The following is a 23,481-nucleotide window of genomic DNA, read 5'->3' as shown; positions in this document are numbered from 1 at the left end:
GAAGACTGGACTAATGGCTTCTGAAAAATCAGCTTTTTTCATCTCAAGTAAATTACATTTTAAAAGAATAAGGAAAACGGTTGTTTTAAAATGTAATAATATTTCACAATATTACTGTTTTTTTTGCTGTATATAAAAAATTAAAAAAAAACAGCCTTGTTGAGCATAAGAGACTTTTTCAAAAATATTTAAAAAAAGATGTTATCAAGCCAAAATGTTTTAATGGTAGTGTTGCTTGCTTCGCTCAACCCATCTTTAATAAAAATAAAAAGAATGAGATCTGTCAGGGCTAAAGACAGTAAAAGACAGTGAGATGTGCCTGTGTCTATATTCCTCTTCCTTTCACCTCAGATCCTTTCTGAAAACCCCTCCTTTCCTCAAACAGAAGAGACTCAATTTCTCTATCCAACATCATTTCTGCGAACAGGATAGCCTATATGTGTTGGGCCTGTAATTGAGTAAATTGCAATGTCTGTCACTGCTGTTTGTTCCATTCGGGCAGACTAATTTGCCCAAGCCCTCCGCTTCAAGGCAATGGGCTCCTTCAGTTCGCCTGAAAATGAGCCTTGTCACTCACGACATAGCATTTGCCCAGTACATCATTACCAGATCTGTTTACTGGCACCAACCTGACCAAGGACAAAAATTAAGATGGATTGAGTGATGTTTATTACACACTGGCCTGGGCTTTCTTTGCTGTGCCTAAAGCCACAGAACATGTTAATAAGCAGCAATACAGTCAATCCTCGTAGTAGTGCTTGCTGCAAATTTGGGCGAAAATGATTGGGAGCCCAGCATCAGCATTCTTTTGTGATCATTGGTGTTTGCTCATCTCCTTTGTTTTGTTGCGTTGATGGATGTCTTTCCAGGCCTCAGCAACAAAAATGTTGTCATCTAATTGATAGCTGACATAATGAGTGGACGTATACAGTGAATGCAGACAAGCCAGCATTTCACGTGTCTGATTGGTTAATACGCTTGAAACAAAGTGGCTTCTACGAGCTGTCAGTCACTGTCACAAGACCCATCACCTGCACTGTTGCCATGGCAATGGCTTAGAAACAAAGACATAAGCGATGTGATTTTTTATGGTTGGTCCATGACAGGTTTTCTCAAAGGCTGTGCTCAACAGATCCTCAGATCTAACATCTGAAAACAAACCCTTTGACTTATGTCTCTGAACGTGTGTGTGTGTCTTGAGATTGCATGAGCTGATGTGTGTGTGTATGTGTTTCTGTAGGGGAGGATCTCTGTTTGTTTGTGTGTATGAGCACGCAATCTCAGATCTTTGAGACTTCTAACAGATGACAGGTCGCGGATGTCACGCGTGTGTCAGCGCCGGGGTGCAATGACAGGGTGAAAAAGTGCAAGCAATGGTGTCTCCATGGATGACATAAATCACCTACATGAAACGCCTGTCACCTTCCTTCTGTTAGCCATCAATCAGCCCTACACAGTGTGAGATGATGGGCTCAAGCTCTCTTACCCTCTGTCATTCTGTCTGTCTCTATATCTGCCATTTCCTGTGCTCTGATTGGTGTCTGCTCATCATTCTTGAGCTTTCATTCCTTCTTATCTTCTTGTTTTCGACCTTTCTGTTAGATTTCCATCTCTGCAGCCTTCAGTCTGTCTTCTTTTCGGTAAATCAGCATCGCTTTCACTTTCATATCTGGACTCTTGTTAAGACTGATGGAGACTGATAATGTTCTTTATTTATAAAGTCCAGTTTGTGTTGGTCTAAAATTACTCTGATGGAAAGTCAAATGGCATCTTTCCAAACCCGTATGACTCTCTTTCTTCAGTGAAACTTTAAAGGAGGTGTTTTGAAGAATGTGTTTTTTGCTTTTTTTCTCCTTGCATTTATGATGAATGATTTTAAGCTTCAGAAAGTCTCCAGAAGCACTTTAAAACATGAGTCTTCTAAAACCAATAGTCCTGTGTCACATCAGTTGTTATGGGTTTCCATCCACATATTTTTATTCATATTTTGAGATATAGCATAAAAGAAATTGCTGAATCAACACATCAAGATGCAAATAAAACTACCGAAATGCATACTCTCACTTGATGATTTTTTGTTTTTGTTGTTTGGTAAGAATGCATACACATAAAGAACAACTGAAATACATTACTGAATAAATTATTTTATGTGCATCAAAAAAGTAACCTTGCCTTAACCTATTTTGTATAAGCATTTATCTAAAATGCAAGTAATTCATTACATAGAAAATTGTTGTTCTCTTGAATGCATTGGATGGAAACACTGCTTTGTTCTGCAATGTTATGCCTATATGCATAAATTAAGTTCACAGTTTGGACAAAAACATTGCCCATATGATCTTTCCCTCCAGTGAACTGCATCGTTGAGATGAACTCAAAAACAAGATTAGATTTGTAAATGAATCATTCAGACTTGTTTGCTGAACTGGAGCAACTGAGTCATTGGAAATTTTTGATTCTGAAAGACTTGTTTAAGGAATAGACATCTTTACTCATAAACAAATCAATGATTATTTTGGAAGTTTTGTTTTAGGTGATCTATCCTTTTAACCCAGGCATTCAAATTTACACTCAGATGAAAGAAAAATTGATACCTCGTTGTCTTATGGGAGTTTAAGCTAAGTTTGTTTACCAGAACTCTTGATTTATGTTTGTTTCAGTCTTACAGAAGTCATACATTTGGATGCCTCAGTGGCTTTGACTGTTTGTTTATTTATGAACAGATTTAGCCAAACTAGCTTTCATTCCATCTTAAGGTTTCATAGAGTTACAGTATTAGTATTCACAGCCTGCACACAAGCAACAGTTTTCTACACAAGATGCTTCAGATTAATTTCTTATCTGGCTGAATCCAGAACACATTGTCAATCTGGTATCAGGGCAGTAGACCTTTAGCCGCTCTGATGCACGTTCAGTGTCTTTCGTAGATCAAGAGGAAATGTCTCACACTCTGTCACAACAAAAAGTCCATCAGTGTGCAGCACTATGTGACTTAAATGAAATCTTGGCGGCTAAATAATACTGAATGGTGGCTGAGACTATGGAAGTATCTCACAGTCTGCCTGCACTTTTCTCTCTTCTCAAATGACAGCACGCTGTGCAGATGTGGAGCCACTGTTTGTCTTGTCGCCACGAGGTGCTGTTCCAATGACAGCATTGTTTCAGATGTGATGAAGTATGAGTGTGTTTTTGTAAATACATGCTAAGCATGAAATGTGTTTGCTTTGTCTGCAAACAGCCCCTTGAGCAAACTAGTTCAAATGTTTGTTTTTGTTTTTCGGTGGGAAATCTATTATTGAACATTGGAGGGGTAGTCTAACTCTCTCTCCCCCACTTGTTCTTTGTTCTTGTTCTGTTTGTTTGTGTGTGTGTGTGTGTGTGTGTGTGTACCTATTTAAACATGTTTTGGGGACAAATTTGTACCCAAAACTGAGCTAAACCTGACAAAATCTCCAAAAACTTCCCTTTGGGGACATCCTCATTTTTAAAACTGGTATAAAAATAAAGTAAACAGTTTTTTTTTTTTTTTTTTTTAATTGTAAAAATGCTGAGTTTTCTGTAAGGGGTAGGTTTAGGTGTAGTGTTGGTGTAGGGCGATATAATATACAGTTTGTACAGCATAAAACCATTACGCCTATGGAATGTCCCCATTTAGATAGCTAAGTGTGTGTGTGTGTGTGTGTGTGTGTGTGTGTGTGTGTGTGTGTGTGTGTGTGTGTTATACAGCTGGAGGCCAGAGGCTTGAGTCACTGAAGTGGTGATATGGTCGGAATTGTCAGTCTCTTCAAGTCACTCTTATCTAAAAAGTTTTCGCTGTTACAAGCTTCATTATGATGCCTTACTTAGAACTCTATTTGAACATACTGCATCTGATAACTTTAACTTGATTTAATTTTTTCTCATGCAGAGATAATGTGTAGCATATTGTAGAGGTCAATAATCAACAGATGCGCATCCTGTTTTCCAGTTTCTAGAGGGAATTAATAACTTCTGATCATAGTTAGAAGATATGATGTTTAAAGTGTACACAGTGACACATGCATTAAAGTCTAATTTTTTTGTCCCTGTAGCCTACTGAGATCAAGAGGATATTCATCTCTCGGTTAATGTAAATGCAAGAGTTCAGTTAAATGAAAATGTTCCAAAAACACATTAGCTTTCACATATTTTACATTACTGCTGCACTTCTCTTCCCATTCTGTCTCTCTGCTCTGTTTAGTTCCTGTTTTGAAAATAATAATAATAATAATAATAATAATAATAATAATAATAATAATAATAATAATAATAATAATAATAATAAAAATAATAAAAAATACCCTCCTACCAATAACATGAAATGTTCTCTGATTGGTTAGCTGTCCCAGCGCAATGTGGTTGGTGAAACTCTTAGAGCATGTTCCAGAAAAGTCACGCCCCTTACCATAAACCGAGATATGGTGACAACACACTACCAAAGCACCTCTTCTTCTTCGTCTTCTCTAGAGCAGTTTAAAAATACATCGCCCGTGGCCAGGGATTATTTAAATGAGTGACATTGTGACTTCACAATATCTGGAAGAACACACTGTAGTCTGAATGAGCTGTTTGTTGTAGATCTTGAAAAGTGTTTTCTGTTAAAGATAATGTCTCCTTTTAGAGTGGAATTTGAGCTTTGATAACCTTGCATATATATATATATATATATATATATATATATATATATATATATATATATATATATATATATATATAATCCCTACATTACAAATTACAAGTTACAAATGCAACATGACACACTAACTGAAGTTGAAAATGTGAAAAAGCATAATAGGACACCTTTAAACGGCTGAGTAGAAGCCATCAAAAAAAGAAAAAAGAAAAAAAGAAAAAGGAAAATAAAAGATGGAAGCGTGTCTTTTGAATAAATTTTTTTCTTAAAAATATCAGTAATAAAAAGCCACAGAAATCATGATTACACATTTGAAACATTTCCACAGCTTAAATACACTAATACAGACATGTTTTGTGTATTTATTTGTTACTACTTGTAGTTCCTCAGCTTTTTTTTTTTTTTTCTCTTCACGAGTTCAACGTGAAAGATATCTTGAAAGAAATGTGTGTGTGTGTGTTCAAAAACAGGTATCGGACCTTTGTCTCTGAGGACGCAGGGCCCAACACTCTGGTTGCAACAGTCCTGGCCAAGGACCCAGATGGAGATGGGATCACATACAAAATTACAGCAGGCAACGAGGAGGGCAACTTTGTCATCGACAGCCAGAAAGGTGAGACATCCATTTTAAGATTTAATAATACTCTTTTGATCTCTCTGACAGCCGTTTTACGCTGTATGAGCATTCACTAAGGTGCAGTGAAGTAGAAAAGTCTTAATTCAGTGCTTTCTTTCGAACTCTTTACATTACATTGCATCATTTTATACATAAGTCATTTAAATATTAATGATAATTTATTAATATTTAATAATTAATTGTTCTTTCATGGTAGGATGATCACATCAGGGCAGCTATTCAAAGAAAAGTCTTTATCCTTCTTTTAATTTGGACATAATTTAGATGCCAAAGAAGTCTTTTATATTTCTTTAATGTATGGGAGAGAGGTCTAGGCATGAACACTATGCAGGCCAAACTAAAACTTGTGTTCTAGTGAGAAAACCACAACACCAGTGCATACTGTACGTCACTGCTGCATCACTGCTCTGATAGTAAACAGAAGATTTTTTTGTTAGAACGAACAGTATAGAGAGAATGGGAAATTATGTGGGAGGAGTTAGGATGGGGTTTGAAAACACTTTAATCTGAAGGATCCTTAAGTGACGACGAGACGTGACATGACATACAGTACAGCCAAGTATGGTGACCCATACTCAGAATTTGTGCTCTTAAGGGTTAAATGAAGACAATGTTAAACAGTAAAATCCAGAATGGCAGGAGAGCGAGTGAAATCAACAGCAATTTTTTAATTCTTCTGAATTTTAATTCTTATAATTAAGTAAAAGTACAGACATCAGTAATGCTTCAATGTATCAAAGTAACATTTCAAATCAGTTGAAAAGATGCCATGTATGATTGGCATTAATCATATTTACTTTATTTTATATAATTATCACTTGAACAAACAAGTCATTAGTACTTTCACATATACAAAATTAGCCACTGATTAATTATAAATAGTTCATTATTGTAAAGTGTTTCTTTTGGCAAAACTGTTAAAAGTTACAGTTAAAACACCCACACAAAGATATAACTGTTATATCCACAGGGATGGGGGGAGAGCATTTCATATTGTGAGAAATTAAGTCAGTTAAAGTTGCAGTTGCAAGAATTGAAATCACAGTTCTGAGTAAGTATAGCCAGAATTTCCTTTTTGTTTTATTCTATTTTTTATTTATTTTAACTCTAAAGCATAAATTGGAAATGGGAGCTATGAAATATCCAGTTGGTAAGCTTTTTAATTTGATTACAAGTTTATCCTTTAGGACCCATGTGTATGTACAGATCAGACACTTTGAGTCCCTTAATAATTACAGAACTTTTCACTGGGCATTGGCACATTTCTATTAACTAATATGAAAATGTAACATAATATTGAAAATATGAAAATATGAAAATATAATATTTATTGGCAACTACAAATGCAAATTCCTCAAAGTAACAGCATTTGCTAAACAGCTCATGACTTAATTGCCGTACTCTCCTCAATAGTGAAGTGAAGTGAAGTGACATACAGCCAAGTATGGTGACCCATACTCAGAATTCGTGCTCTGCATTAACCCATCCAAAGTCCACACACAGCAGTGAACACACACACACCATGAACACACACCCGGAGCAGTTGGCAGCCATTTATGCTGCGGTGCCCAGGGAGCAGTTGGGGGTTTGGTGCCTTGCTCAAGGGCACCTCAGTTGTGGTATTGCCGGCCCGAGACTCGAACCCACAACTTTAGGGTTAGGAGTCAACTCTCTAACCACCAGCCCACGACTTCCCCACAAAGTGAAAGAGTTAGACATGTTTTGATTGATTGTATTTTGATTGAAGAAGATTGATTGTAAGATACGGACTTCACACCTTCTCACAAAATATGTTTGCTGCTTATGTTCACAGTGCTCCAATTTAGTGCTCCATTCAGGTGATTTAAACATGCACCGCTTCATTGGAAGCACCACGGTTCCTTGAAGAGTGTCTCTGTTGATTCCCTTCCCTGCATATTCCTCCTTTTCTCTCCTCTGTAGATCAAAGCTTTCCTTTATTGCCCCTTCTATGGCTCGTCAGATCTCTGTCTCTCCTGAAATTCCCTCTATCGTTCATTAGAGGCTCTTCACCAATAGGTTGTTTTTGTTGGTGTGAAGCAGGGCTCAGACGCTTGGTGCTCGTTGTTAATTTACTTTATCTCACAGAGGAATGTGCTCAGTTTGATTTAATATCCCTTTAAGGATTCAAACAGCAAAGTCAATAAGATGATCAGGCCTTTTGTATTAAAGACATAAATACAAAGAATGCATCCGGTCCATGAAGGATGTATTTACCGGCACAGCAGCGCAGTGTTTACGCTGATAATCAGCCAGATCATCGCCAGCACACAGGACCTGCCAAGCGTTTTTATTTTCCTCTGTTATTTGTAGTGTTTTGATTTTTCCTTGTTCTTTGTCCTGCTAAAAGGCCTCGTGTTAAACAAGGTTCCAACATCTGAATGTCGGGCCATGGAGAAATGCATTTCAAAGAAGAAAAGACTTCCAGAAAATATATTTGGCTGACAGGCTGTTAAAATTGTACAAAAGCTGATAAATTGTGTAATTAAGGATGGTCTGTGTCCAGCAATCCATAAAAGAAAATATACAAACTATATTTTTTTATGTGAATATATATATATATACTGTATAGATAGATAGATAGATAGATAGATAGATAGATAGATAGATAGATAGATAGATAGATAGATAGATAGATACTCACCAACCCCTTTCTAAATGTTCTCTAAAGAGTTTTCATGCAATATGAAGAGGAAAGATTTTTCTGAAGATAAAAAGCATGAAATAGTGCAACATCTTGCAAAAGGCATGAAAAGAGTATCAAGATTATTACAGAGATTATCAAACTGCCAAAATATTTGTGAATTAGTTAGAGAACAGAAGAACTTGATCTGATAGATAGCCAAAATAACTAATGAAAATAATTTAAGTCAGTGTGCTGCACACATCAGTGCTGGCAAGAGACCATGCGATAAATGGGATAATCCACAGCTAAGTGTCAATTATGCTATTTAAAAAAAAAAAAAAAAAAAAAAAAAAACTTGCAGAGGAATTTTAATGCCTTCACATTGTGCATTGAAATTGTGTGTAATGCTATCTTTGTTTTATACCTTACATATGTTTATGTTTAAGTTGAGTATACACTACAATTCTGTTTTTTTTTGTTTTATGAAATTAAGAGTTTTATTCATCAAGGAAGAATTAAGTTGACCAAAATTGATAGTAAAGAGATATTAATACTGTTACAAAAGATTTCTATTTAAAAAAAAAATGTTGTTCGTTTGAACTTCCTATTGATCAAAAATCCTGAAAAAAGTCACATTTTACAGAAAACTTAATTTAAATTGCAGTAATATTACAAAATAGTTACTATTATTATTGTTATTATTATAATTTATTTTTTATAGCAGTTTTGACCAAATAAATGATAAATACAGGCTTGGTGAGACCAAAAAAAAAAAAAAAAAATGCTAATTTAGGCTGCATTTTGGTGTTAATTAATTATTTCACCTACATGAACTCCCAGTAATTTGGTTGATGAGATTAACACTGTTTAAACATTATTTTTGCTATATCAGTGGCTGATGCTAGCATTAATAAAATTACATTTCAGACTGGCTAATGTAAGTTACTGTGTTCAAACATTAATTTAATTTCATAATTTGATGTATTTTGGATTATTTGTATATATCTATATATATGTAAAACTATATATGTGTGTGTGTGTGTGTGTGTGTGTGTGTGTGTGTGTGTGTGTGTGTGTGTGTGTGTGTGTGTGTGTGTGTGTGTGTGTGTCCACATTTAGAATATTTGGTTTGCTGTAGCTCAAAGCAGGCATGACAGTGATGTAAACTGTCGTAAAGAGAGGCCAGTGGCATGCCCCTCACTCACATGGATGGAGACATTTGGTTCTCATAGCCCTGGAGAAACTTCTTCTCTATCTTTGATGTGCACTGATATGTCCTGGCTGCCTCTTCCGTCTGTGTCCTGTTCTGGACTCCACCAGTGTACTACATACTAATCATAATAGACACTTCCAGCTCAAGGACATATAAATCACATGCCGATCCTTACTGAAATTTCTGTAGCTTGAGCTGTCAGTTTGAAAATATTTATAATCCCAAGCTCTTTATTTAATTCTGCGTATATCTCCATTTAAAATCATTGGTGGTGATGCATACCATAGCAATGCCTCTGTATGGTTTAAAAATGGTAGGTTTGAAAAAAATAAAATAAATAAATAAAATAAAAAAACCTTACTGGAGCTCAACAGATTAGCCTGTGGCTCCCATAGCCTTCAGTTGATACGACTGTCGAGAGAATAGAGCTAGAACCTGTGACAAACCTCCTCAAGGCACAAAATCCAAACACACACACTCATTTCAGCCCCCACTAACATTTGGATAGGGAGCTAGTGCGACTAGGGGTGTTCAGATTGAATTAGAATTGATTACATGTTCTTTTTCCCCTGAGTTGTGCCACAAAAGGACTAGCGTTATGCATTAGAATTAATTCAAGAAACTAGGGTACATGTGATTTCCCTCCTGCCAAGTCGGTGTCAGTTGATGTGCTGGTTTCTTTAATGTCCCTTTGCTGCTAGCTGGAGATAGCAGTCATCTAGCTCTTCAGATTATGAATGCGGAGCTGAAAGCAGCAGAGTCTAATGCGCTCTCCTGAAAGAGATGGTGCTGCATGGTGTACTGCGGAGGGTCACGTAGGAGCTGACTCCGGCTGTCTCCGCAGATAAGACACAAAGTATGAAGCCTAATGATATCACTGGCACATTTGCAACAGCACATACATTCATCCATAAAAACATACAATATTTAAAGGATTTTGCATAGTACAAACCTCAGGAATGGCAAATATACTCATCATTGGCTAAAAGGTCAGAAACACCCTCTCTGCATTATGAATGAGCACTGAGAGATTAGTCTTCATGGCTCCATATGTACAGTATTCATCAAGTCCTATGTCATTTACAAACCCACATGTATGAAACAAGAGTTTGTCTAATGCAGTGTACTCAAAGAACGCAGCTCAGACACCCTGATAAGCACTTTTTATCTATTCAGTTGTTATTGCATTAAAACTATGTTGAACTAACAAGGAATCAGTTGCTAATTCAGAGAAGGGTCTGAGGTTGAATGGATTTTGAGTTGGATTTAGATAAGAGTAATGACCAATTAAATGTTGCTATACATGTTTGCCTGTCACCCCACACAGGATTGATCCGTCTCCGCTCCAGCCCATCTCCTAGACTTCAGGGACTAAAGTACATCCTGAACGTAACGGCAACAGATGATAATGCCTCTGGTGGGCCGCAGTCGCTCTCCGCCATTGTCCAGGTCATTGTAGGAGTTGACGATGTGAACAACAACAAACCTGTGTTTGAAAAGGTACTGTGTATATTAAAATTCAGTCTCTGTATATAATCTATATATCTCTATGCATGTCTGTTTATTTACAGTGTAATTTATTTTCTTTAACTCTCACATCAGCTCAAAACATCGGCTACTTTTATAATAATAATAATAATAATAATAATAATAATAATATCACTATAAAAAATATAAAAAAGTCCTGTAAAAAAATGGCAAAAAGTCTGGCAGCAGAGTTTCCAGACAGATTCCGTTAAATTACAGAAAATAACCATTTCGCAAAATTACAAGCAAAAACTGTAAAAATACAGAATAGACTTTACAATGAAAATTCATTAAATTACAGTATATTACTGTTGATAATTTGTTTTTAAAATATGGAAAAACTGATAAATTATGTCAAATTACATAGAAAACAACCAACTTTCAGGTTAATCGCCATGAATTTAAGGTTTTAGTTAGTTATTTTATAAAACTGCTCTGCCCATCTACAATAATTTGCTATTAAAGTACAGTTTTTCAATGTACAATAACTAAGAAATAAATAATAAAAATGCAGTAAGCACATTTTTTTTTTAAAGTTTGTAAATTTACAGGATTAATCCTTCTTTTTACAGAAACAATTTCACAACATCAATCAATCTCTGTAAATTAAAAGGTTTATATAAGTTATTTTATGTCTACCTAGAATAATTTAGTTAAAATACAGATATTATTAATTACAATAACAAAGAAATGTTGTATAAAAATGTAATAAATCTGTAATACAAAGACAAATGTCTGTATACATACACACACATTTTAATAATTTATTTTGCAGAAAGTTTAAAGTTTAAAATGTTTGGACATATGGAAAAAATAGCAACATTTTTAGCCAATTTCTGTAAAATTAACAATGTATTCTGTACTTATTAAAGGAACCTACACATTCACAGTATTAGTCATTGTACAGAAGCATTGCATGTCAAGTTAAATGAACAGCAAAATTATAGGAAATACATTTAGTACATAATTTAGAACATGCAAAATTACCTACATAAAAATGCAATTGCTAACCTTTATACATTTACAATTACATTTTATCAAAGCAACATACAAAGTCCTAAAGTTAGTCTAACACAGTTGACAGAGCAGTTTTTTTTTTTTTTTTTTTTATAAACAGAAAGAGTTAGTATTAAAGAGATAGTTCACCAAAAAATGAGAATGACCTCATGATTTACTAACCCTCAAGCCATCCTCAGTGTATGACTTTCTTCTTTCAGATGAACACAATCAGAGTTATATCAAAAAAGATCCTGGCTCTTCCAGGGTTTAAAATGGCAGTGAATGGCTGCCATGAGTTTAAAGCTCAAAAAAAGTGCATCCATCCTTCATAATTGTACTCCACATGGCTCCAGAGGTTAATAAAGGCCTTCTGAAGTGAAGCATATTTTATATTTCATATTTCATACTTTATACAGTAAAAAAAAAAAAACTTGAAAAAAAAAAGCCTTGAAAAAAAAAAAAAAAACCTTGAAAAAAAAATCTCTATGGCTGTTTGACCCGAGAGTTAGTTATGTGTTACTTTAATAAGTGTAAAATATGCTTCGCTTCAGAAGGCCATTATCAACCCACCGAAGCCATGCTAAGTACGTTTATTAAGGATTGATGCACTTTTTGAGCTGCAAACTCATGGCAGCCATTCACTGCCATTATAAAGCCCGGAAGAGCCAAGATGTGTATTGATATAACTCAGACTGTTTTTGTATGAAAGAAGAAAGTCATATACACAAAGGATGGCTTGAGAGTGAGTAAATCATGGTGTCATTTTCATTTTTGGGTGAACTATCCCTTTAGTGTCAAGTGTTCATGAAAAAAATGCATTTTTAGCCATTTCTTGAAAATGGGCAGAGTTAGGCAGTTTATTACAACATCAACAAACAGTCAAAGAAAAGGTCTGTGAAAGTGAATTTGTACCTCTTCAAAGTGATAAGGTGTGTGACGTGCACTCTTCAACTCGTTAAAGACCACTTGCAGTGCCACATACTGGATTAGTTGCAGAAGCTTGGTAGTACATGCTGCAAAGTCTGCCAAGAGAGCAGTACAATAGTCCAGTATGGAGAGAATCAGAGCTTGGACAAGGAGTTCTGTAGCATGGCCCGTAAGGAAGGGTCTAATTTGGGCATTTGATTTGGGCACATCAAGCATTCTGCATGCTTACTGTTTCACCGACAATGAAGTATTAAATTTGGCATAGAACAAAAAGACATTTTTTGAAACTCAGTGGTTTCAAGGCAATTCAGTCAGTGCCTAAAAAGTATTGGATACCCAGCCCTACCCAAAGGTGAAAATTGTCTTATGTTTTCCTCTCCCTCATGCCTTCCAATATGTTTTTCTTTCTTCTCCAGATCACTTTTGGAGGTTTGTTTAGAAAGTTGTCCAAGATCTGTTGAGTTTTTTTATAAAATGTTGTCCAAGATGTAATGTTTTTATTGTCCAAAAATTAAAGTGAAAGTCATGACATTTGTCAAGTATGGTAACCCATACTCGAAATTGGTGCTCTGCATTTAACCCATCCAAGTGCACACACACAGCAGTGAGAAGTGAACACACCGTGAACACACACCTGGAGCAGTGGGCAGCTATATCCAGCACCAGGGAGGAACTGGGGGTTCAGTGCCTTGCTCAAGGGCAGTTCAGCCGTGGGTATTGAGGGTGGAAGAGAGCGCTGTTCATTCACTCCCTCCCACCCACAACTCCTGCCGGCCCGAGACTCGAACCTGCGACCTTCTGGTTACAAGTCCAAATCTCTAACCATTAGGCCACAGCTGCCCCAAAAAAATTAAATGTGGAGAGCATGAAGGTAATCCATATGGTTCCAGTTAATGAAACAAAGCACTACTTTTTAACTATAAACTTTGGCTTCTGCTTAAAATGAAAATGACAATATGTTAAAAATACATAATGTAGATTTATTTAAAAGTGCTTCATCTCATACAATAAAATTCACAGACATCTTTTCATGCAGCTTTTGCTTTACACTGATTTTGGTTTTAAATGGTCCTTGGTTTTTTATTTTACTCCTTACCACATATGAACTGAAAATTATACACAAATAAGAACCATTTAAGAAAGAAAGAAAGAAAGAAAGAGAAAGAAAGAAAGAAAATACATCATTTGTTGTACAGTATTATCATATGGCATTAGAACACTGATATGCAACACTTTTTAATTTCAAGTTAAGTGTTTTCCCACAGAAAACCATTATAAAACGCTTAGTGCATTAATACTTCTTAATAAAATATACTATATACGTTACATGTACAGGAGAATATGAAAGGGGAAAAAGCGCCAACCTTGCGATTTACCATGTTGTGTTTATATTCATAATCAATATAAGGTTGAAGCCTACTGAATTCACTCTCAACAGTGTTTTGATACAGTTAGCCACGTTCAGCATTTCAAAATGACCTGCCATTTAAGAGTGAACAATTGGCGGGTAATGTTACTTCCACATGAGCAAATACTTTATGTAACGTTACACTTTACACAAATTTCGATATGAATAAGAAGTTTACTAAAGCTTGTTTTGAGTCTTTTGAGGTCAACTGATATTTCTTACAAAAGATCTTATAAAAGATGCCCTTCGTCTATCGATGCCAGTTATGTGACTGAACACCATTTATAATTTTAGCTTTGAAAGTACACTATATAAAATATGTTATATGAAAGACTTACCTCAGTCGGTTGGCATGATGTGTGCTGTACTGTAGTATCATCAGAATTTTTTGTAGCTGGCGAAACATTCTCACTGAAGAAAGAGTGCGTTATTATCTCACACATTTCCGAATGGATTGCCTGAAATCAATTTGTGTCGTAAGGTATAGAAACAGCTCTGCCAACCATCGTGGGCTCAGCTAAATTGGCAGCAAATTTGAATCTGCATCATCATGCGCGCACGCACGCACGCGCACGCACGCACACACACACACACACACACATTACATTAATGCTTAGTTACAGACAACTCAGATGTGGAATATTTCCTACCACAAACCCGGAAGTAACATCTGGATTTAGTAACATTTAAATAAGGTATGCTTGTTGGTATTATTGTTGTTAATGATTATTAGTATTAATTAAAACATTACAAGTTTATGTTTAAATTAGGATAGTTGGTTTCATTATTGTTAATTAGGATTTCCAGGTTGAAGTGGGAAATATCCTAAATCCAAATTGTCTGGAACCCAGCATAACCCTACCCTACCATAACGAAAAACAAATAATTTACCAAATAATGATTAAAATTAGTATTTATTTGCAAGACAAGGTTAAAAGAGTAGTAAAAGAAACAATGCATCACATACAATGCATGTACAAATACTATTATTTGACCTTAAAATCCTCACTTTAACCCTCACAACTGTCTCCAATAGGCTAAAAAAAAAAAAAAAAAAAAAAAAAAAAAAATAAACACTGACTGGATGATTTCTGGTTAAAAAAAAAAATGTTTCCTCTATTTTTACAGGAATAATCTGTAAATATTAAATAACATTTTATGTAAAATTACACATTATTCTGTGAAAATACAGATAATATTAAATAAAATTTTGTGTATTATTATGTATTTTTATTTGTGGATTTTTAAAATTTGGTTTTTATATGTAGAAAATCAGGTATTTCATCGTATAATGAAAATGAAAATTTCTGTAAAAAAATACAGACAATTACCTGTAAAATAACTTTTTTTACAGTGTTTATATATATATATATATATATATAATTAATGCACATTCATGAATCCTACATATAAAGTTGACAAAATGAGTCAGAAGCACAAAGGCTAATTACAAGCTGCAGGCTAGAGACCTGCGCGGGACAGATTTTTCAGTCCTGCTCCCACTCACTCCCGCAAGATTCTGTCCCATGCCCGCCAGAAATATATCTTATCTGGTCCCGCTCCCGCCGGCGACATTTATGTTTTGTCCTGCTTCCGCCCGCAAAAGCTTTCACAAAGTCTACACTTCGTGTGTTAAAATGAGAGGATTCATGAGCACGCAATTTCAGCACTGTGGGGAGTAGATTCTAACTTAATCACCTCTGATTGGCCATTGTGTTCCAGAAATCAGTAGCTGAGTCTGTGATTGGCTACATTGTGCAACCCTTTAAACACGTGTTATAAATATAAACTATGCCTAGCTTGCGCATGTCAATCATTTTAATGTTAATATTTCTGTTCTTTTTGCTTTTGTGCAAAAGATAAATAATTTATATATTTTAGACACTTTATGTTTAGATCATTTCTATTTTGCGGGAGTTCTGCAAATAATTTTAGTCTCCTGCATCCCGCACACACACAAGTCTCTTCGCGCCCGCACCTGCACTAGCCCATCAAGAGTTGTCCCGCTCCGCACCTTGTTGCGTTGGGTCCCGCGGGTGCAGGTCTCTACTACAGGCAAAACAAAGTGAAAAATGCCAGTTTTGGTTGATTTTGAGGTTTTCCAAAAAAAAAAAAGTTCATTAAGCCCTCGTCTAGCAATCCCAATGCTCCACTTAGTAATTAAACATTTAAAATAGTCTTTATTTGTAAATTTTTCTGAGAAGTCTACCTTCTTTGTTTTAGAAAGTTGCATTTGTCCATCGGAAGCAAAGCACTTGTGTCTGACGTTTTGGTTTCAAAAATGAAAGGAGCATGCAGGAATGAGAATATAAAGTGAGGGAGTTTGATGTTAAAAGAGTTATTAAAAGCGATAAGACACAAAAATCTTCTTTGTGATCTTACTCATGCTGACTGACAAAGATGCCTCTCAGACAGCACACGGTCCCAATACATATAATTACGTAATATGTTATGTCTTAACTGAATGTTTGGTTAAATGTTGAGGAAAAACATCTGGGCCCGTATACACAAAACATTTTATCTTACTATTAAGAGTTCTCCTACATAGCAGTAAAAGTTTTTAGCTTAGTTTTTAGAGTTTTCTCTTAAAACCTATTCACAAAGCTGCTGAGACAAACTTTTACTAAGGAATAGAGAGAAGTCTTAAGCTAAAAGTAAGGGCAGGGTTGACCTTGTTGCTATGGATGATGTCAGCGTGCTTACTAACTATGCACACAGTGATTGGCTGATAGTCTCTGTCAAAGATTTATTCATAGAAATATTGTAGAGCACGATATTGCCATATATAAAGGTTTAAAAATAAAAATGTTGCCACATTCAAATAAAGATTTTAAAATGCAGGCTAGTGTCACTAATTAAACAAGTATTTTTCAAGTATTGTCAGCCTCTTACATGTATGCTTCTCGTAAACAATTAGTGAATATGCATATAAACAGCCTTTTAATTAACAGAGTAGAATAATCATGGCTGGTACTGTAGTAATACATTCAAACGTAAAAAAATAAATAAATAAATAACTTCTTGCCCAACTGGTTAATGAAATCAAGGATATAATCAAAGGAGTTCGTATAACCTCCAAAACCAAAGGTCATTATCATCAGATGTTTCTAATATATATATATTTACATATAATTTATGGAGCTGGTGGTGAACGTGATTTCACCAAGTGCAACATGTTCCTGGATCAACATCCATGTTGATCTTGGCACAACATTTCAATCAACCAATCAGAATTGATTGATATGTTTACAGGAATTGTCAATTTTATATACCCTTGTTATTCAACCATTTCCCTCTGATTTTAGGGATAAATTATTGGTAGGGTTAGGTTTAGGGGTAGGGATTGGGTAAAGTCTATATTTTTGGACAATAATGTTGATCAAGGATCAACAAAAGAAGGTAATCCAGGAACACATCTTACTTGGCAAAATCACGGTGACCGTTGTTGGTGGTTGTTTTATTTACCATCATTTTATGTTATTTCTGAATGGTATAAAATAAATGCAGATAAGTTTATTGTTTATATACATAATATTATTTTCTCTTAACAACGTAATTTTGATGCGATTTATAGTCAGGTGCAATTTATTATTTTCTTCGGAAGATAAAGTATATCTTCATTACATTGATAAATCATGAATATGTAAAAGTAAATCCTGAATATATATTTCTAATTCCTGAATAACTTTATATACTATATATGTTCAGACTTATAACTACATATACAAATATAATAATTTCATGTTTGGCCTATGAATATTCTTTTATTAGGTGCCTTAGGAGGCAAAATAATTGCCTTCCTTTTAAACAATCTTTGCATCAGTGGCCACCCTTGATGCCTTCGAATGCTGTTTTGGAACAGAGGTCTAAATGTTTTGGAACAGAGCCTTTGTCTTCCCTTTTTCTCTTATATATTCTCGCTCTGTATTTTGTCTCTAGCTTTCACTCCAATTTATCCTCTCCCACATTCTTTTTTTTTTTTTTTTTTTCTCATGAGATAGCATTAGCAAAGCAACCTGGGCTGCTGCTTGATCAGCTGTAGACTTTTAATTAAGTGTTTGGAATATGTGCTGAATCATTACGGGTCTGCTTGCTTCCTGATGTCTCCATATGGGTTGAGTGCAACACGGAAGCTATTTGGACGGTCTTAATCTCCCCATTCTGCATGGTGAGGTGAGAAGATGCTTGGCCGTGGGCCGATGTTTTGTACTTAAAAACTTCTATTCAGGTTTGTGGAGTATTGTGTTTGAGTTTCTCTTGGCAGGGTGCCAAGCAATTTAGCATCCACTGAGATGCAAGACATCTCTTTAGTTTTTGAGCCAGCATGGGGAAGTCAAAGTGGCAGGTTTTGTTCCGCTGAAAGACCTCAGAGCCAGACTTCTCAAAATAAATAAAGCATTCATGCCACAGATCAGCTTTAGATATTTTAACCCCATTCTGTTTTTGCACTCATTCTATTTGCACGCTCTCTATTTATCTTGTTCCTGCCATTCTAGCTTCATAGAATACCTTTATCCACCCTTGTTTTAAGTGAGAAAAAGGGGTTGTAACTTTTTTTTTTTAAACTCCCACTTGAACCTTGTTCCATTTCCCCCATCATATCTGTGTTCTGGAAACCAAACCGTTCCCTTGGATGTGTGAACATCAGTGGTCATGGTTCTCCACTGAGAAGTTCTCTTACTTGTAGGCCCATGGTATGTGTGTCTTGCTGCCAGGTTTCTGGAGGTCTGTGAGATGGACTCACAAGGGTACCACGCTTGATGTTTGCACTTCCAGCCTTACGGGAATTCATGCTCACCTGACTGATTGAACAACACAGAGTTGTGCAGGATGAAAGAGACCATCACAGAGAGGACTGGGTCTTTTGTTATTAATTATTAGGGTTTCAGAAGTGGCCATCAAAGGAGAAAATGGTGGACTGATTTGGGAATTGCCACCATGTATTTGAAAGGGATTTATATACTGTATTTGTTTTCCCAGAGTCTCAACTAACCTCAGCTATCGTATGCTGAGCAAACTAATGATGAAAGGGAGACAGTGCCTACTTTATTTTTGTGATTATGAACACGTGCGAGGATGAAGAAAGTGTGTGGGCGGTGGAGCATGGCTGAATTATCCAGGCTTATTCCAGACGACTCTACAGATTCAGTGAGATGGAATTGATTCAAGGGCGCTTCAATTATAAAACTGAGATGAATCTCAACAGAACCAAAGAGATAAGGATTAATACGTCTCCTCTCCCTTTCGTTGTACCATCAGTGTGCGTCCAGTCTACAATGTTTACTGCTTTTCTTATTCATCTCTATTTCTATCTTTCAATCGCTCCAATTCTGTTACTTTAAATTACTTGCTTTTAGTAATGGTTCACTTCTACTGCCCTTACAGTATCAGCCCATTGGCATTTTTTGTCATTAGAACACTTATAACTTCCATAGGTAGTCTAATGAGTGAAATTATTTTCATTAATTTAATAAATCAATCAATAAGGTTTTCCTTTTATTTGCTTCTGTGTTTTGTTTGTTGTTTTGTTTTGTTTTGTTTTGTTTTTGAGTGATCCAATCACTAGTGGTAAATGCAGCTGTTTTTTTTTTTTTGGTTTGTTTTTTGTTTGGTCCTAAAGTATGTGCCACTTTAAAAGTAATTGACCATTGAATTGAAAGTATAAAACATTTTTCCCTCTTCTTTTATTCAGTTTTGTTGTGTTTTGTAAACAGTGGCCCTCAGAGATCCTGTTCACAAGCTTTGATTGAAGTTGCATTGGAGACCAACATTACCAGGTGTAAACAATAATGTGTTTCAGCTGACCGCTTGTGATCTGATCACCCAAGACAGATCCTAATACAAGTGTAAAGACCCTTTTTAGAATGTTTGGTTTACTATACATCTTCCTTTTTCTTCTCTGTTTTTCCCTCTTATAGTGTGCTGAGTATAAAGACAAGGCATCAGTTCTGGAAAATAAACCAGAGGGAACATTTGTGCTGCAGGTCCATGCAGACGATGCTGATGAAGGAGCCAATGGAAAAGTCACATATGGTTTTATGCATAAAGACAGCACTGTTCCTGCCTTCAGTATTGATCCAGAAACAGGTAACGAGCATAAAAGTAGATGTCTCTATTTTTTTTTTTCGTTTCAAAATAATCAGATGTCATTGAGATAAGAGTCACATGATTTGAAACAGAAATTTTTTCTAACACAACCTTTTTAATGTCTCATTAAGCACTTTCTTAGAATGTCATGCACTCAATTTTTTATTTTTCGTTTTTTGGAGTAGTTTCTCTCTCTCGCAGTGAAATATAAGCCTTGAAGTATTTTCACGAATTCAAACTTGTTTAATGCACTTTAATCATAGCCTTTCAAAATGTGCTAACTCTCTTTTAAATGAAATTGAATGCTTTATGAAATGTAACTGTTCATTGGATATCAATCAATGTGTCTTCTATAGAGGAGAAAAAAAGAGAGAAAATAGGAATGGATTGCACTGACGTTTGAAATGTTTGCAATGACTTCTTAAATGCAAATGGGAAGCTGTAGAGAGATTTGACACTGAACAAAAATGAAGGAATATTTCACACAAATCTGCTGTGCAACTAAATAATGTTGTTTGCTTGGTTTCAAAAGATAATTTCATTCCTTTTTATACAAGATTAAATAGGGACGTAACCTTACTGTGGGTTACAACAAAATTGTATTATCTGCTGTACTGTGAATGTATATGTATTAGAATCCATTGAATGTTGTTTAACTATCAGTGAACAGAAGTTTGTGGTAACAGTGGTACTTTTTCAGGTGTTATCGTAACTGCTATGATGTTTGATCGGGAGAGGCAGAGAGAGTATGCAGTAACGGTGACGGCCACGGACCAAGCGGCAGACCCCCTCATAGGCATCTGCCAGCTCAACATTCTTATCCTTGACGAGAATGACAACAGCCCCAAATTTGAGAACCTGCGCTACGAATGTGAGCAGTGATCACCTTTTTTTTTTAACATCTTTCATGTTTTATATCTGTTGGTTTGTACATTGCTAAGAAGTATAGGCACTAAGTGTAGTTAAATATCCATGCTGTTCTAAGCTGCTTTACAGAGGCTGTGTTTACACTTGGCATTAACATGCAACCTGTATCCAGATGTTGTCCACATACAAATTGGAAAGACAAGTGTAAACGCACTTCTGTATCCTGGTCCAGAGGTAGTCGAGGACACATTGTGATCAGATCTCAGTGTAATGTAAACGCAATCCAGCCATCGTGTCTGCATTTGCAGGTCAACATCTCACAAAACGCCGCCCCACCTCTCGCGAACTGTAAGAAAAAAACACGGAGAACACCTGTGTGGAGCGCTAATGAGACTACCTACACTTATCTTTGATTTGTAAAATGTCCCGCGACTGAAAATGCTTTTCAAAAGAAAACCCACCGCACAGCAAAGGTTGACTTTGCACCGGGCCATTCTCTGCAGACTTATTTAAATATTGTGCCGGAAAGACAGATCCGATCGGTTATCCAGATAGAAAAGTCACTTGATGTTGCCAAATGTAAACGTGCCGTGTTCTGATTGACTGATGATCCGATCTGCTTGATCGGATCACGGTGATCGCATGTTAATGCCAAGTGTAAACGCAGCCATAGTTTCCTAACCAGGTGTTATGCTGGAAGATTTCAGCAACAACCAATTTGTCTGCACACATAAAAATGAGGCAAGATGTGACAGTCAATCATAAACCAACCAATCAAAGAGTTGTCTCACAACACTTTGCAGCTGAAGAGTGTAAAACTAAAACATGTCTTACATTTTCATGACATACATAAAGCTTATGCAGAATAGATGCTTTTTATAGTTTTCCATATGCTGCTTGAGGGATTTATCATACAGTATCTGGGCCTAGTTACATAAACACAGCCACTAAACTAAAAAGATCCAAAAAGTTATAAAGGCATCATAAATTGAATCCATATGAATGAAACAGATTAATCCAAATCTTGTGAAAAGATACGATCACTTTATATGATGAACAGTTTTAATTTAGGATTTTATTTGCATGTAAACACACATGCATAGAGCATATAGGATAAACAATCTTTAGTCTATTTTTAATTGGTGGAACAAACTTCTGTCAGCTGGTCAGACAGCACGATCTTTCTGATGCCTAACACTACATCACAGAACTATATATCAAACTGATTTTAAAATTAATTTATTTTGGTTAAGATGTATCGAAGTATCTTGCATATCCAATTTCAAAGATAGGATCAGAGGATGTGACAGTTATCAAAGCTTTTCATCTAATTATACACCAGCAGAACAGTGTTTCCAGTGCAATAATCAGAGTCCTGCCACTAACAGACTTCTTACGTGAGGACACCATGATCGGGACCAGTTTTCTGCGAGTGGCTGCACATGATGATGATTACAGCTCTAACGCAGCAATCACTTACTCCATGTCCGAGGAGCAGCCAGAGTATCTACGTGTGAATCCACTCACTGGCTGGATCTACGTAAACCAGCCAATCTCGCAGGTCAGTCCTGCTCCAAACAGCCAACTTGGGTTTATTTTTGAAGTCCTGATAGTTGAAATAGTGAGTTCACCTGTGTGTGTGGGCGCTCCGTGCAGTCAAGACGTCGCATTTTAAAAAGCAAGTTTCAGACTTGAACTTTCTCAGGAATAGTTTCCAACAGAATGATTCATCATTAAACCCTTATAAAGGGCAGGAGTTCGAGGTGTGTGAAAACAGATCTAAAATTGCACTTGCAACATGAATATTGCATAGTTCTTGTGAAGTTTTAAGTTGCTGCGGTGTGAATGATTTAGCAGGTCCACAGCTGTTTCTCACAGCACTCTGCTCAGATGATTGATTTAGTGGTAACAAGGTCTTTTACAGATTCTGCTTGTTTTTGTACAGTTGATGAGAGGAATAACCTCGCACAGAAGTACAAAAGACTTGTTTAAGCATTAATAGTGATTACTGATGGGGTGTTTGTTTGTGTGTGAGTAGGTGTTTAGGTTTGAAAGACACTGATATCGGACCACCTTTGACAAGAGACTTTTGTAAAATTGTTGCTATGACTACCAAGGTCTTGTGTCAGCTGGTGTATATGGTGAGGCTTGGTGTGTCCGTGTTGAGCATTTGTATATGTACTTTGTGTGATAACAGAGGGTGGGTGAAAATTGTTTAGCTGTCATTTCGCATAATTTGACATGCAGACAGCCTGCTATATGAAGCTGAATGCTGTGAACACAGACAGCTTCAGTGATTTTGCTGATAAGCACAGGCATCTGCACGATTACAGTGATGTATCTATTTGTTATGTTGATACACTTGACAGTTCCATTTAAAGTCATTCTTGGTGTTGTAGTGCCGGAATTTAATTAATTAATTAATTTATTTATTTATTTGATGCCAAGAATTCCCAAATATGATTATATTCTTTGAGGAGGACCAGCCTCTTAAAAAAAAAATGAAATAAAATAAAATAAA

General features: G+C 35.9%; 1 protein-coding gene across 2 annotated transcripts in view; it reads left to right on the top strand.

The window, feature by feature from the left end:
• The window catches only part of LOC109093790 (neural-cadherin-like), a 255,054-nt gene that overhangs the window by 117,045 nt on the left and 114,528 nt on the right, over positions 1-23,481 (top strand). For both annotated transcript variants that reach the window (XM_042760623.1, XM_042760624.1), the window contains exons 7-11: positions 5,122-5,264; positions 10,473-10,645; positions 19,925-20,093; positions 20,794-20,964; positions 22,349-22,521. In XM_042760623.1, coding sequence (XP_042616557.1) covers positions 5,122-5,264; positions 10,473-10,645; positions 19,925-20,093; positions 20,794-20,964; positions 22,349-22,521 — 829 coding nt within the window. The remainder of the gene's footprint in view (positions 1-5,121; positions 5,265-10,472; positions 10,646-19,924; positions 20,094-20,793; positions 20,965-22,348; positions 22,522-23,481) is intronic.

The sequence above is a fragment of the Cyprinus carpio genome, chromosome A7 (genome assembly GCF_018340385.1).
Source record: "Cyprinus carpio isolate SPL01 chromosome A7, ASM1834038v1, whole genome shotgun sequence".
Taxonomy (NCBI): domain Eukaryota; kingdom Metazoa; phylum Chordata; class Actinopteri; order Cypriniformes; family Cyprinidae; genus Cyprinus; species Cyprinus carpio.
Note: the sequence above shows the minus strand (reverse complement) of the source record. Positions and strands in the feature narration are given on the sequence as shown.